We start from the raw sequence: 14,547 nt of genomic DNA, 5'->3' as shown, positions 1-14,547 counted from the left end.
GTGAAAAAGTTCCTGACCGGTATGTCCTCATAGTGAAAAAGTTCCTGACAGGTATGTCCTCATAGTGAAAAAGTTCCTGACAGTAATGTGCTCACAGTAAAAAAGTTCCTGACAGGTATGTCCTCATAGTGAAAAAGTTCCTGACAGGTATGTCCTCATAGTGAAAAAGTTCCTGACAGGTATGTCCTCACAGTGAAAAGTTCCTGACAGTAATGTCCTAATAGTGAAAAAGTTCCTGACAGTAATGTGCTCACAGTAAAAAAGTTCCTGACAGGTATGTCCTCATAGTGAAAAAGTTCCTGACAGGTATGTCCTCATAGTGAAAAAGTTCCTGACAGGTATGTCCTCATAGTGAAAAAGTTCCTGACAGGTATGTCCTCATAGTGAAAAGGTCCTGACAGGTATGTCCTCATAGTGAAAAAGGTCCTGACAGGTATGTCCTCATAGTGAAAAGGTCCTGACAGGTATGTCCTCATAGTGAAAAAGTTCCTGACAGTAATGTCCTCATAGTGAAAAGTTCCTGACAGGTATGTCCTCATAGTGAAAAGTTCCTGACAGTAATGTCCTCATAGTGAAAAGGTCCTGACAGGTATGTCCTCATAGTGAAAAAGGTCCTGACAGGTATGTCCTCATAGTGAAAAAGGTCCTGACAGGTATGTCCTCATAGTGAAAAAGTTCCTGACAGTAATGTCCTCATAGTGAAAAAGTTCCTGACAGGTATGTCCTCATAGTGAAAAAGTTCCTGACAGGTATGTCCTCACAGTGAAAAGTTCCTGACAGTAATGTCCTCATAGTGAAAAAGTTCCTGACAGTAATGTGCTCACAGTAAAAAAGTTCCTGACAGTAATGTGCTCACAGTAAAAAAGTTCCTGACAGGTATGTCCTCATAGTGAAAAAGTTCCTGACAGGTATGTCCTCATAGTGAAAAAGTTCCTGACAGGTATGTCCTCACAGTGAAAAGGTCCTGACAGTAATGTGCTCACAGTAAAAAAGGTCCTGACAGGTATGTCCTCATAGTGAAAAAGTTCCTGACAGGTATGTCCTCATAGTGAAAAAGTTCCTGACAGTAATGTCCTCATAGTGAAAAAGTTCCTGACAGTAATGTGCTCACAGTAAAAAAGTTCCTGACAGGTATGTCCTCATAGTGAAAAAGTTCCTGACAGGTATGTCCTCATAGTGAAAAAGTTCCTGACAGGTATGTCCCCATAGTGAAAAAGGTCCTGACAGGTATGTCCTCACAGTGAAAAGGTCCTGACAGTAATGTGCTCACAGTAAAAAAGGTCCTGACAGGTATGTCCTCATAGTGAAAAAGTTCCTGACAGTAATGTGCTCACAGTAAAAAAGGTCCTGACAGTAATGTGCTCACAGTGAAAAAGTTCCTGACAGTAATGTGCTCACAGTAAAAAAGTTCCTGACAGTAATGTCCTCATAGTGAAAAGTTCCTGACAGTAATGTGCTCATAGTGAAAAGGTCCTGACAGGTATGTCCTCATAGTGAAAAGTTCCTGACAGTAATGTGCTCATAGTGAAAAGGTCCTGACAGGTATGTCCTCATAGTGAAAAGTTCCTGACAGGTATGTCCTCATAGTGAAAAAGGTCCTGACAGTAATGTCCTCATAGTGAAAAAGTTCCTGACAGTAATGTCCTCATAGTGAAAAAGTTCCTGACAGTAATGTCCTCATAGTGAAAAAGGTCCTGACAGGTATGTCCTCATAGTGAAAAGGTCCTGACAGTAAACTGTGCCGGTGGCAGACTGAAACAATCTGGTTTTTAATCTGACTGGGTGCTTTAGACTGCAGGCCAACACACACACACACAGCTCTTTACATAACTCTGCTTGGATCTATGAAGCTGTCATTCTGTATTCAGGAGGAAGTGTGCGAGCGTCTCATTGTCTCCATTTGGACTATTTATAGGAGACCCCGCCCCCTGGTGGCTCAGCTGATGTCAGGCTCATGATGTCTGATTGGTCTCAAAGTGTAATTAAATTTTAGTGGAAGTGAAGCAGTGATTAGAGCGGGTCATTTCCTGCCAATGAGCTCGTTAATCATGTTTACACAGTTAATTCAGCTCGTTAAAGAGGACCTGTGTTTCTGCTTGTTACAGCTTGATTCAGGGTTCCTAGGACAACAACATGTTTAATCTTAAAACCACCTCGTCCTGTTTCTGCTGAACCTGCCACACGGGGGGGGAGTTCAGAGGCCGAGATGCTGCCCGCGTTCAGGAAGAGTGACTGAGCGGCCATCTTGTTGTGGTCCAAATATATAACTACTATAAAACTACTGTGCGACTTAATGACATCACACAGGTCAAAGGAGCTGATGGGAGGACATTTCACGTCGTCGTACCGTGCATGATTCCATGTGACCAATAATAAATTAATAAATATTTTTTCGGAAGTTGTCCGTGATTGAATCAGGGAGATATTTTAGTTTAATAGTTTTAAACAGAGACATGCAGAAGTGTTGGGTGTGTTTTTGAGCTTTTATCATTTCAGATGGACCAAATAAAAACGCACTAACTCAACAACAAATCCAACATCCAGGCTGACACAGTATTGCCTCCTGTCGTCAGACGCTGTTGGGACATCCACTCATTTCACTCTGCTTCTCTAGAAATGACAGGAATGAATGATTCTGTTTTTATCTCCATTACAGCAGAAGAAGAACATTAACACAACAGCTGATTGAGAACTTCTCAAACAGCAAGTGGACACTGCAGCCGTCCTCAGGACTCGTCCGTCCTGCTCCTGTTGAGCAGCAGAAATAGATCAGTAACAGATATTATCTGCAGCAGGATGTTTTTCTTCCTGATCACGTCAGCATTATTAAAAGCTGATTACAGAGCGGAGTGACTGATGCGTCCTCTCCGATTTATGGTCTCATTTCTTATCCTGTATTTATTTCTGTCTTCTGACCTCATGAAGTCTGAATCCGTATGATTCTCCCTCTGAGCTCAAAGCTTGATTCATCACGTCGATTTGACTCGTCAGCTGGCTTCAGACTGATGTGGTTTAACTCATTCAGGTTAAAATAATCCTGTGCTCTTATTTTGAAATAAGGCTACATGAGTTAAGAAGATCAGCAGCTACACTGAGCTCCATGATCAGTGTCAAACTATCGATCAGAGGCTTTCAATTATTGTCTTTTGAGGAAAACTATAGAAGCCATTTTACAAAAACCTCATTTAAACAACTTTTTGACACACTCACAAATACACCTATGTCTTTCTTAAGAAAGCAAGCTGACGTGAAAGGAGGTTCCCACCCGATGACCCCAAAGACATGTTAGTTATCACTGCTCACTGGTCTGTATAGTTAAGCCTTGCCATAATAGCTTATCATAGGGCTTAGGAGGTTATTCACTGAGTGCTGATCCTTTCTCTAGAGCACAAACTTCTTGTGTTTAGTTGAACTAGTAACTTAAGTGTAAAATTAAATCTAAAAGTTAAATATTAAATTTAAGTGTTAAATCTAAAAGTACATCTAGTAATCTAAATGTTAAATAAATTACATCTAAAAGTTAAATCTCTGAACTAAATTTTAAATATTAAAAGTGTAAAATTTTATCCTAAAAGTTAATTGTTCAATTTAAATGTTAAATCTAAATGTTAAACCTAAAAATACATCTAGTAACCAGTGTTGGGCAGTAGCGTCACTACAGTAGCGGACGTTTGTAGTTTAACTGCATTTCTCAGTAGCTTGGTGGTAGCGTTGCTGTTTTCTGAATCAAGCAACTTCTCAGTAGTTAAGCTCTTTTATTGATCACTTAGCCACACAAGCTACATTTCCAAAATCATTTCTGAAGCTCAAATGAGGCAGGGATTTCTGTTATGGGCTGAAATAAAACTGTCAGCGCTACCACACAGAGTCACTTCCACATGAAGCTGACAGGGGACAGCCCTCCATTCCGAAACACCGCCGTTCCGAACGACCCCCCACTCCGAAATTGATTTCAAGTCCATATCAAGTTTCCTGCATCAAACACTGCCGCCCGCTCTCCGGCTGCACTCGTACAATTCTGAAACTCGCTGTAGGCTACTACAAAAGCTTGAAATGAACGTTCAACTTATTGTTTTTTATTGAAAATATGTCACTGTCTTCATTTATTATGTATAATTTCTCTAGCAGCAAACACATTTAAAGGAGACGCTTGTCAAGTCTTTTTACGCGCGTCGTCCGTGGTGCTGAAATCCCCGCTGCAGCCGCCGCTCTCTGCTGACAGCAGACCAGGGGAGAAAAAAAGACATTTCTTTGCTCTGTGCTTTCAGAAAATAACCAGGGTTAGAGTAAGAAAGACCAACGGTCTGTACAGCGGTCCCAGGGCAGGGCATATCAGTGTGATTATGCGCAAAGATTGGTTTAACGCATTGGAGCAATTTCATACAATTTCGGACATTTAATGTGATAAACTAATTTCAATTCAACATGGTCATTTGCTTAGAGGATTCAGCTGAAGCATAATAAGTGTTATATGTCATTAAGATGAAGTATTTGCTTGTTTTGTGGTTAATTATGCACATAATCCATTTGACCCCATAATGAATGGGATTTTTATTCGTTCCTGCAGACAGAGACAAAAGGATCAATGCGCAGCCTCCGTTTCCTTTGTGTCCATCTTGTTCATTCAAACTTTGTAAACACGGTTGGGATTTGTAGGGGACATACATGTGTATGCTGCTCACTATAAAATGTGTTTACTAAAATGTGTTTACTAAAATGTGTTTACTAGCCTCATTTCTAGTCAAAACAAGTTTTTTTTTTTGCTTGCAATAAGAAAAAAAAAACTTGCTCGTTCCGTGGACAGATTTTTTTTTCTACTTATTTCAAGTGAAAATTTTCCTGAAACAAGTGAAAATTGTCTAAAAACAAGTTACTTTTTAGGTAATGAGTCTTATTTCAATTGTAATGAGATTTGTTTTGACTAGAAATAAATATTCTTGGTAAGATTTTGAGTTTTTGCAGTGCACATACACATACATACACGCATGTACGTTTTTGACCATGTTGTGACTGTTTGAAGCAGGTCTTCATTCTTGCTGTTGTGTTTTGAGTCGTGTTGTGAGTTAGTGCAGCTCACTGTTCAATAAACAATTGAACTTAACTTTTTTACCTGCCTATCTGTTTGACTGATAGTTTTACTGATCAGTAAGATAACACTGACTTGGCACGAAGTTGGTTCAATTTAGGAAAAAGCTTGGATGTAGTTGCACTAGTTACTTTCATTTTGCTGTAGCTTAGCTTGCTACATTTCTGAGGGTGATAGCTTTGATGTAGTGAAGCTTCATTTAATATTAGAGTAACTAGTAGCTTAGCTCACTACACTTTCCAAGTAGCTTGCCCAACACTGCTAGTAACCTAAATGTAAAATTAAATCTGAAAATTTTAATGTTTAATTCAAATGTTGTTGTCCTGACGTGTTCCCCCCCTGACACCACCTGGTGGCGTTAAATAATAACGGAGACTGACCACATATCACGCCGTCATGAAAGGACGGCTTTTCTCATCGATGTCTGACGCAGGAAGTAACTGACCGAGCGGCGGTATGCGACAACTTCAGTGTGAGACCGGGATGTGAAGAGTTAACAAATTAAGAAATAATTAGTTTCTGTTACTCACGAGTGTCTGGAGTTGTTTTTGTGTTCCAGTGTTGACGGAGATATTTTGTACATTAAAGGTCGTGTGGACAGAATTTGTTTTTAACTTGAGGGTGAATATACATTTATATATCTCTGTGTAGATGTGGCATTGGAATGAAGGGAGGAGTTGTTTAATCCATTCTGCTGACATTGAACGCAGCCTGACTCCAGCTTCAGAGCTGCCAGCGTCGTGTTCTGGTGATGTTTTAGCTCCTGTGCACTGATGGCTAACTTCCTGTTCCCTTTTTTGTCTCCTCCCCCTCAGACCAACAAGGCGGTGTCTAAAGGAGACTTCCACCTGGCGAGTTCCAGTTCGAGGCGGGCTCTCTTCCTGGCCGTGCTGTCCATCACCATCGGGACAGGTATCTACGTGGGCGTGGCTGTGGCGCTCATCGCCTACCTCTCCAAGAACCACCACTGGTAAACCTTGTTGTCAGGGAGGAAAAATTACCCATCAGGCACCGGGAATGTGTTTGGGGTCTTCACCTGGAGTCTCAGGTGAGCATTTCCTCGGCAGGTTGGCCCGCGGCAACGAGCTGGAGGACAACTTCCTGTTTGCAGATGCAGAGACGCTTGTGTTTCTACACGGTGACGTCTGGATGGCGCTCAACGGGTCGACTGTTTGTTGGGTGTTTTTCAGGACTGGAACCTGAAACCTTTAAACCAATCAGACGGCAGAATCTTTGACCAGACAAGACAGACGTTTCCTGTGACTTTTTTCTTTTCATTCAGATTTTGATGTGATTTTAACTTTAAACAGATAAAAACATTTCACAGCTTCATGTTTTTATTTATTTTTCTCAGAATGTGACAAAAACTGCAAAAATACACACTGAAATCATCTCCGCTGTCCGCAGACTTATTTCAGCACGCTCTGAAGTCGTCAGATACCGTCGGGTGAGTTACTCTCAGAATTACTAGTTACCTTCATTTGAAAGTAATAAGTTACTTTACAGAATCACTCTCTGTGTAGAGTAATCAGTTACTTATTAAACAAATGTTGAGGATACAACAAACAGAATGGCGTGCGAGTCAGGCACTATGTTAACTATATTAATTAATAAAATAAGATAAATAAATAAAAATAAAAATACATAAAGTCCAGTTCAGGCCACAGATTGGCGTCAAGATGAAACCGTTTTAGAATGTTGCAGAGAAAAGTAGCAGCAGTGTGAGCTCGACTCAACAACCACCAACTTTCACCCAGGAGGCCGGTGTTCACTTCCTGTAAGACTGTAACGCCAAACCCTGTTCTCTTTTCCTAAACCCAACCACATGTATGTGTGTGTGTGTATGTGCGTGTGTGTGTGTGTATGTGTGTGTGTGCGTGTGTGTGTGTATGTGTGTTGGCTAAATGTAACCAAACCGTGTTTTTTTTTTCGAAACCTGATCATGTGATTTTGTTGCACAAGGAAATAAATACGAGGTGTTTTACAGACATATTTTGAAAAAGACTGTTTGCATCTGATGAGCAGACTTTGAAAAGACACAGTTCATGTGCCAGGCGTAAACTGACACGGCGTCCCAGAACGTTAACAACAGACCCATCCAGGATATCTAGCATGTCACATATAGATGTCACAGTCCACTGAACGAGCGGCGATATGTGATGAGTTGGGGCTAATAATGTGTTCGGCGTTGGAGACAAAAGCACAGAGGAACCTTTCACTGATACACCCCAGCTGGTGGCGGTTTGTAACGCCACCAGCAGCTACTGTAATCTGAAGAGTGAGAAGGTCCATACACAGGTGGACGGATCAAACCAGCTCCTGCCTGAACTTTAAGCCAAACCATGATGTTTAATTCTAAATCTAACCACACGCTTTTGTTGCCTAAGTTAAGAGAAAAAAACATATAAACAAGGTGTTTTATCAATCAGCTGTAAGTTTATTTTGAAAAAGCCTGTCTGCATCTAATGAGCAGAAACTGTGCACTTCCTGTGAAACAGAAGTTTCTTTAAAAAAGATACAACGCGCGTAGAAGATCAGGCATCAACAACTAACGCACCTAAGATACCTGGCGTATGTAGAGATTAAAGGTCCACTGAACGAGTGGTGATATGTGACGAGTTGTGAGTGAGATGATGTTTTAGGGATGCACGCTAATATCTGCAGATAACGGCTTTAATATGAAACATCAGCCTGATATGAACATTTCTGCTGATGAGACAAACAATGATGAGATGACACCTTAAGGCCCATTTATGCTCAACGTTAAATACGGATCCGGATACAGACGCAGCCTTCTGTCCGTGCTCTGCGTTCATTTCGTCCGTATTTCTGCACGTTTCCATAAAGCTTATGGATACGGGCCAAACGGAGCAGTACCTCCGGGAACCGTGGGGGCAGTGTTGCTGTCACTACCTGATACGTAGCTCTAGTGAGACACGAAGAAGAAATAACAATTCAGTTTCTCTCATCGGCAGTACTAGAGAAAAGAATTCTCCGGTCCAGTCGCGATGTATTTAACGGCCTCACCGACCACCGCCTCCTACAACGCTGCCTCTGTTTTTGTCTTTTATGCAAGACGTACGTTATCAATATCTCCTCCACAGTCGCCATGTTTGTTTTTGAGTTTGTTGTTGTCATAAACTTTTGACTCTGGGCTGCCTCCTGGTGGATATATTGGTTAACACCCATGCCAACGTAAAGGGCGCATGGAAGTATGTGGGCAGTGACGGTAACATCGTTTGAAACGGACGTATACATTTTCGTACATAAAGGGAGCATAAATGAGCCTTTAATGATGTAACAATAAGAGCAGGTGTAATAACATGTCAGTTCACTTCAGGAGAGACTCGATGTTCTCTGCGACTGGGAGGAATGACACGTGCATACCTTGAAAAACTACAATAGCCGGGGCTATTATTTGCTTAAATCCCTGAACTCAACAGACCTTTAATTCCTTTAACACCAAACTGCTGCTCAGCAAAGATCAAGAAATACAATCAGATTATTGATATAAACCAGTTTGAATATGACTGTATAAAATTAGACTTCAGATAACAGATCAATGATGTGTTATATTGTTCTCCTGAGACCTCAGCTGCTGTTTGGGACACATGTATAATGACTGGGATCAGCAGAACGTGACAAGTATAACTAAACGTCGTCTTTGAACAGGAAGTAGTTTTAGAAAGAAATGACTTGGGTTCATTTTTGATAAAGTATAAAGCTGTTTATTTAGATGTCTGAATGTCATTGTGCAAAAACTAAATTACAAATAACGCAACAAATCTAAAACTCTTTGTCCTTGTTTCCTATCACAGCAAGGAGTGTCCTCTGTCTGTAGAGACGCTCTGTCACACTTGAGATGACGAGACTTAGTGTCCTCAAACGAGCGCCTCCTAATTAGCAGCTTGTTACTGTATTAATCGCACATGAACGAATCTCAACCATAAAATGTGATCAGATTCTGGACCTTGTCCACTTCTGTGTTGATGTCGGCTGCAGACTGACTTGGCAGAGATGGCACCACATTATCCTGTTAATAAAAAACCCTTTTGATCCTTTTGATCTGAGGACCTGTACGGGCTGAAGGAATATGAATAATTTACAGGGTAATCCAGGAATAATCTGACTTTATGACAGCTTCAGAGGAAACGTAGGGAGTCACCACCTGTTTATTCGTCATGCCAGTAAATCTGAGTGAATGATTCTGCGGTGCTCGTGGTTTCAGTAAAATGAACCGAGCTAACGATGTGAAGCGCCTCCATACTGACACAAGTTGAAACATTCATATCTGCATGTGCGATCTAAACGGCTAACTAACGTTAGCTCAAGTTAGCTCTAAAGAACTTCTATAAAATTGAACTGCTTGGTGACCAGAGCAGGCCTCTAACAGAGACAGGCCTTTATTTGTCTACACCAGGCTGGTAAAAGAGACCAGATGTTTAATTGGGACTAGGCTTTTAATTGAAGTTTTACAGTACACTGGTAACTGCATCAGCATCGGCAATCAGCCAAAGTGAGATGGAAAATATCAGCAAAGATCCAGCATCATGCCTCGTTAATGTGTTTTGTATATTTGTGAAACAAGTTTGTGAGACGGAGCTGATTTTTAGGTGATTTTTTGCAGCTTTTTATCGTCGATTGTTTCCTGAAAATTTGGATGAAGATGAAACTTTTTGTGATTATTTTACCAACAAATGCACGTCCTGATGTCAGGCTTCAGACATCACATGTAAAGAAAAAAACCTTTCAAACCAAATGAAACTGATTTCGGTCTGTGATCAGTCCTGGAGGTGACACGCCAAGAAACTACACACAAGTGTTAAAGAAGTGAGTGTGATGTCAAAGTTAGAAACAGCAGAAGAAAAAGATTTCTGCAGTCTGAAACTTTTCACACGGATCACATTTAAAGAGGCAACAGATAGGATTCGTTTTTTTTTAGCTTGGCGCCACCTAGCGTCAGTGGTGCTGCGTCGCACTGTGGCAACGACCAAATTGAGCGTGGGGATCAGAGATAATGAATAAAATGTAGGCTGTAAAGCCACCAGTATACCTCTATGTATATGTAGAATGAGAAGGTGTGTGGACACTCTACTAAATAAATGAGTAAAGAGACCGAGCAACAATTATCAGATTTATCTGAAGAAAAAACAAATAATAATGCAAATAATTATAGCAGAATGCACAGTACCAGTACAAACAGCTCACAGTAAATGATACCAATATGTACAGTATCAGTACAAACAACAGTAGACACAGTGGAATTATACCAATATGCACATGTAAACAGTCCCCATTCTAGAATAAACACTACCGTATGGAAACCATGCGGCGGGTTGGAGCTCAAATTGAATGGGAAACAAAGTCCAGTGTTCACTTAGCTGGGCGTAACTTAGCTGGGCGATGTCCGTGGATAGCTGCCTCCGTGAGAAGAGAACAGAAGGAAGGGAGGGGGGTATCACTGTCCGAGGGCTGCCGTAGAATGGCAACCAGGATGTCAGCCGACCAACACTCGCTACCCGCTCCCTGGTTGCGGCGATTTGATTTAGCCGTGTTACTTACTGATCCATTAGAAAGAAAGCTAGCTGGACATGGGTTTTGAAGCCTCTTTGGTCACGGAGCTCCCTCCATCTCTTGAACGCCTGACTGAGGTTTACTCTTGTTTTTCCTCTTCTTTTATCACTCTCCTTTTTGCTCTTCTTTGCCTCCTCACACAGAGGAGCTCCTTTTCTTTTGCTAGGCCGATTTTCACTTGTCTCCAAACTTTGTCCGTCTGCCATTGTGCTCGTGACTCAACTATCTCATGCCCAACTCCTCATAAGGACCAGCTCCAGTCCCTGATTGGCTGACCGACCAGTTTCACAATACACGACGCGTTTCCTGCCGTAAAGCAGATTTTTTCCATGAAATTTCAGCACCGGTGGCAGAAGCTTATTGCAAAGATTGCACAGTAACCTATGTAAACACTGATAGTCTGATTTTACTGTGGACACTACCCTGTGCAACACACATTATTTTCATCATGATATATTTAGGAAGAGATGCTGTCTGTTGCTTCTTTAACATCCAGCATAAAAAGTGAACAGACAGGAAGTGACCTGTTTCCTGTCATTACCATGAATATTAATACACATATACCACAGAGCAGCTGTTTAACGTCACCGTGACTGATTTCTGTCTCAATGATCTTTATCAGAAACTCACAAACTGATTTCTTGTATTGTTTTTTTAATGAAATTCTTCAAAACAATAAAAAAGCTCCAAACTTTGCACTTCAGTTTTTATCTGCAGATTTAAAAACATCATGAACATGAACACATGAACATGAACTCACCAGCTTCTGTTTCACTGCGGCTCCTGAAACACTCACACTGTTCGTCCTCTGTCCGACAGGATCATCTGAACGTTACCTTCACAGACGCTGCAGTCTGTCGACCACACACGTGTTAAATGACACACAGAGTCCAGACTCACCTGACCCGCTCTCAGAGCTTCACCTCACTCAGTCAACATGAACTTTAACTGTAGTCACTTTAAGTTCTACATTTAATTGACCTGAACTCACTGTGCAGCTGCAAACATCTCATCCAGGACATTTGGACATCCTGTGGAACAGGAAGCTGACGCTCCTACAGGACTCTGATTGGTTGGGAGCAGCTGTCAGTCAACAGGACAGCTGATCAAGGCTGCGTTCAGCACCGACAAACCTTTCTTCAAACACAGACAGAGGAGCTGTTGTGTTACTCAGGTGCACTGCCGCCACAGGCCTCCATCACACAGGTTTGCAGGTTGCCTTTTAAAAGAAAAATTGAATGCCACAAGTGACAAAAACAAAAACAAAACACCTGCTGCTCCTTTCTACTGTTGTCAGGCAACCACCCCATCACCCCCTCACCTCAACCTCCCGGTGTGATCAGTCTATCCTGCAGTAATCAGTGTGTAGCTGCTGCCATGTTGAGGCAGAGGGTGCTGTGTGTAGCTCTGGTTGAGGGTGAGAGGCTGTCAGCAGATAAACAGAGATCTGTGTGGGTACATGAGACCCTAAAAAAGAGGCTGGATTGTCATGACGTCAGCCCTAAAGGGTCTGTGCTATGGTAGTTATTAGGAGCCTCAACAAATGCTGCCACTGGCTCGTCTCACTCTGCAGCTAAAGGTGTGTCACTATGTGACGTGTGACGTGAGAACAGGTTGAACGAGTAGTTTTCAGAGTGACTGATCATCAGTCCACCGCCAACATTTACATCACGTCTCGTTTTTATCATCAACATCTATTTTTAGCTCGTCAGCTAAACGTTCGCTGGGTTACTGTCGTCTTGTTCTCTCCAGTATGGCAGTGCCGTTGTCATACAATCCAGCGGCCAATGAGGCATCTATGATTCAGTATCACCTGGGTACTGTAGTCCTGTATGGAGGTAATTTTAGAGCAGCTCTGCAGATTTTATTAAATTTGTTAATTAAAGCCTGAATTCCCTGAATTCACAAAGACATGGACATTAAACTCATACATTCTCCATCAGGTCAGGTCACTAATGAGTTATTAATCAAAGCATTTATTAAATTAATTGGTGCATATTTTTTACATTTTGAGTAAATTCTTAGTCTTTGAGTATTTTTTATTAACTGTACTTTTTTTTTAAATCATTGGTTTATTAACAAACACAGTTTATTGAGTTAAGTGTTTTTAAATGATTTGATGATTTTACATTAATTCATGTTTAGTTTTGATTATTTGTGAGAATTTAGCATCATCTGTGTGTTTACGTTTCATCCCTCCAAAAACATGTCTTATTAATCAAAGCATACCGTTAATTATTTCAACTATTTTTAACTTGTATTTTACTGTTAATTGTGATTTTTAATGTTTACTTCCTGTCATGTGAGTCCTTGTTTTTCTTGACACGAAGGATCTCGCCAGAATAAAAGCCTGTAACTAATCTGAACTTTAACATCAGATGAAACAGAGCAGACAGACAGAGGTTTGTCTCTGAGGATGGTTTGATGTTACTGAGGGTCACTCAGCTCTGAGTCATCGTTGCACTGAGTGTGCTCAGTTTGGAGATAAAGATCGATATGATAAACAGCAGCTGTTACAGAGGCAGAGCTGGTGGCGGCTGATGGGTAATTAACCTGATGCATTATGGTTGTTGTTGATCAGATGGGAGGGAACATTTATCTAAACAGTGTGTGTTTGTCTACATGTCACTGTGGGGACCTGAATCATACCCTTCAGAGTGAGGACGTTTTTATAAAGTCGATCAAAGTAATCCAGTGAAAGTTGTTTGTATGTCCAGGAGCTGCTGATGACATCATTCAGCTCACTGCGAACGGACACACTTTGACAACACGGCTCAAAATTGATGATTTTTGTTGGAAACTGTCTCTGTGAAGCCATGTTTAATGTGTGTTTAATGTGTGTTTGTTTACTGTGTGTTTAATGTGTGTTTAATGTGTGTGTGTTTAAAGTGTGTTTGTTAGATTGCTAGATTAAACCACTGAACTCTCTGTGGACCACCCGTACTAGGGTTTTTATTGCGGTATACATTGACTAAGAAGCTACGTGTTTTAGCATCTTGCATTCACTTACATGAAAGAGTTAGCATTAGCTCTGCCATCAGTGACTAATACTGATTTGGGTGGTATACCCCAGTCGGCTACTTAGCTTAACACAGTGGTTTTCAAACCAAGCGCGGCCTGCAGGATTTAATACAGTTGAAAACAGGGTGCTGCTGTTTGCGATGTATGCATGTAAATGTGATCGGCACAGGAAGTCATATCTGAGACTGACCGGCCAAGTCCGGTCACCAGCAGATCAATTGGTGCATCTTTATAAAGCTGGAGCTGAACTATCACCAGGAGAGGACAGATTGATGCACATCTTGATCTCTTCCACACATCGTCATTGGCTAAACTGGTGTCAAACAGCCCTGGAGTGTCGATGACAACAACCTTTTTCCCTCCGGCCTTTCCTCTTGCTTTGTTGCATTTCGATGTCACAGACGTTGCAGATAGTTCAGACTCAAAAGCTTCTCTGCTTAAGATGGTGTTTCCTGCTGAACTCTTCCCTGCCCCTGTCTTCCCAATCAGGACGAGCCTCAGCTCACCAGAACCTGTCGGACAGAGAGACACAGGACTTTACTGTACGACATGTTGTGTTTGTAGTTGTTCAGAATGTCCGCACTGACAGGTAGAAAAAACACACGTATAATAAGAAGAAATCCAGAAACTCCAAGAATCGCACTGTATCACGGTGGAGGCCACAGGCTGACAGAACCTAATAGAGCAGCCACCCTGTCGGCACACTAGGGATGAGCACTGGGGCCGGCTGCATTGTGAGCTGGTTGTCCCAGGGGTCTGCTGAAGCACAACTTTTTGTCGACCTGAAGGAAGTTCTGGCAAACTATAAGATGCCTCAGGAGGAGAAAGCAGGACTTGTCTCAGGCTGAGGAGGACTGCTGACCTGA

The 14,547-nt window shown here is 41.6% G+C and overlaps 1 protein-coding gene across 1 annotated transcript in view; it reads left to right on the top strand.

Moving 5' to 3' along the window:
• The window catches only part of syndig1 (synapse differentiation inducing 1), a 27,512-nt gene extending 16,158 nt beyond the window's left edge, over positions 1-11,354 (top strand). Inside the window, exon 4 of the mRNA XM_078160964.1 lies at positions 5,902-11,354. Coding sequence (XP_078017090.1) covers positions 5,902-6,060 — 159 coding nt within the window. The 3' untranslated portion in view covers positions 6,061-11,354. The remainder of the gene's footprint in view (positions 1-5,901) is intronic.
• The last annotated feature ends 3,193 nt before the right edge of the window (positions 11,355-14,547 follow it).

Source organism: Epinephelus lanceolatus, chromosome 17 (genome assembly GCF_041903045.1).
Source record: "Epinephelus lanceolatus isolate andai-2023 chromosome 17, ASM4190304v1, whole genome shotgun sequence".
NCBI classification, from domain to species: Eukaryota; Metazoa; Chordata; class Actinopteri; order Perciformes; family Serranidae; genus Epinephelus; species Epinephelus lanceolatus.
Note: the sequence above shows the minus strand (reverse complement) of the source record. Positions and strands in the feature narration are given on the sequence as shown.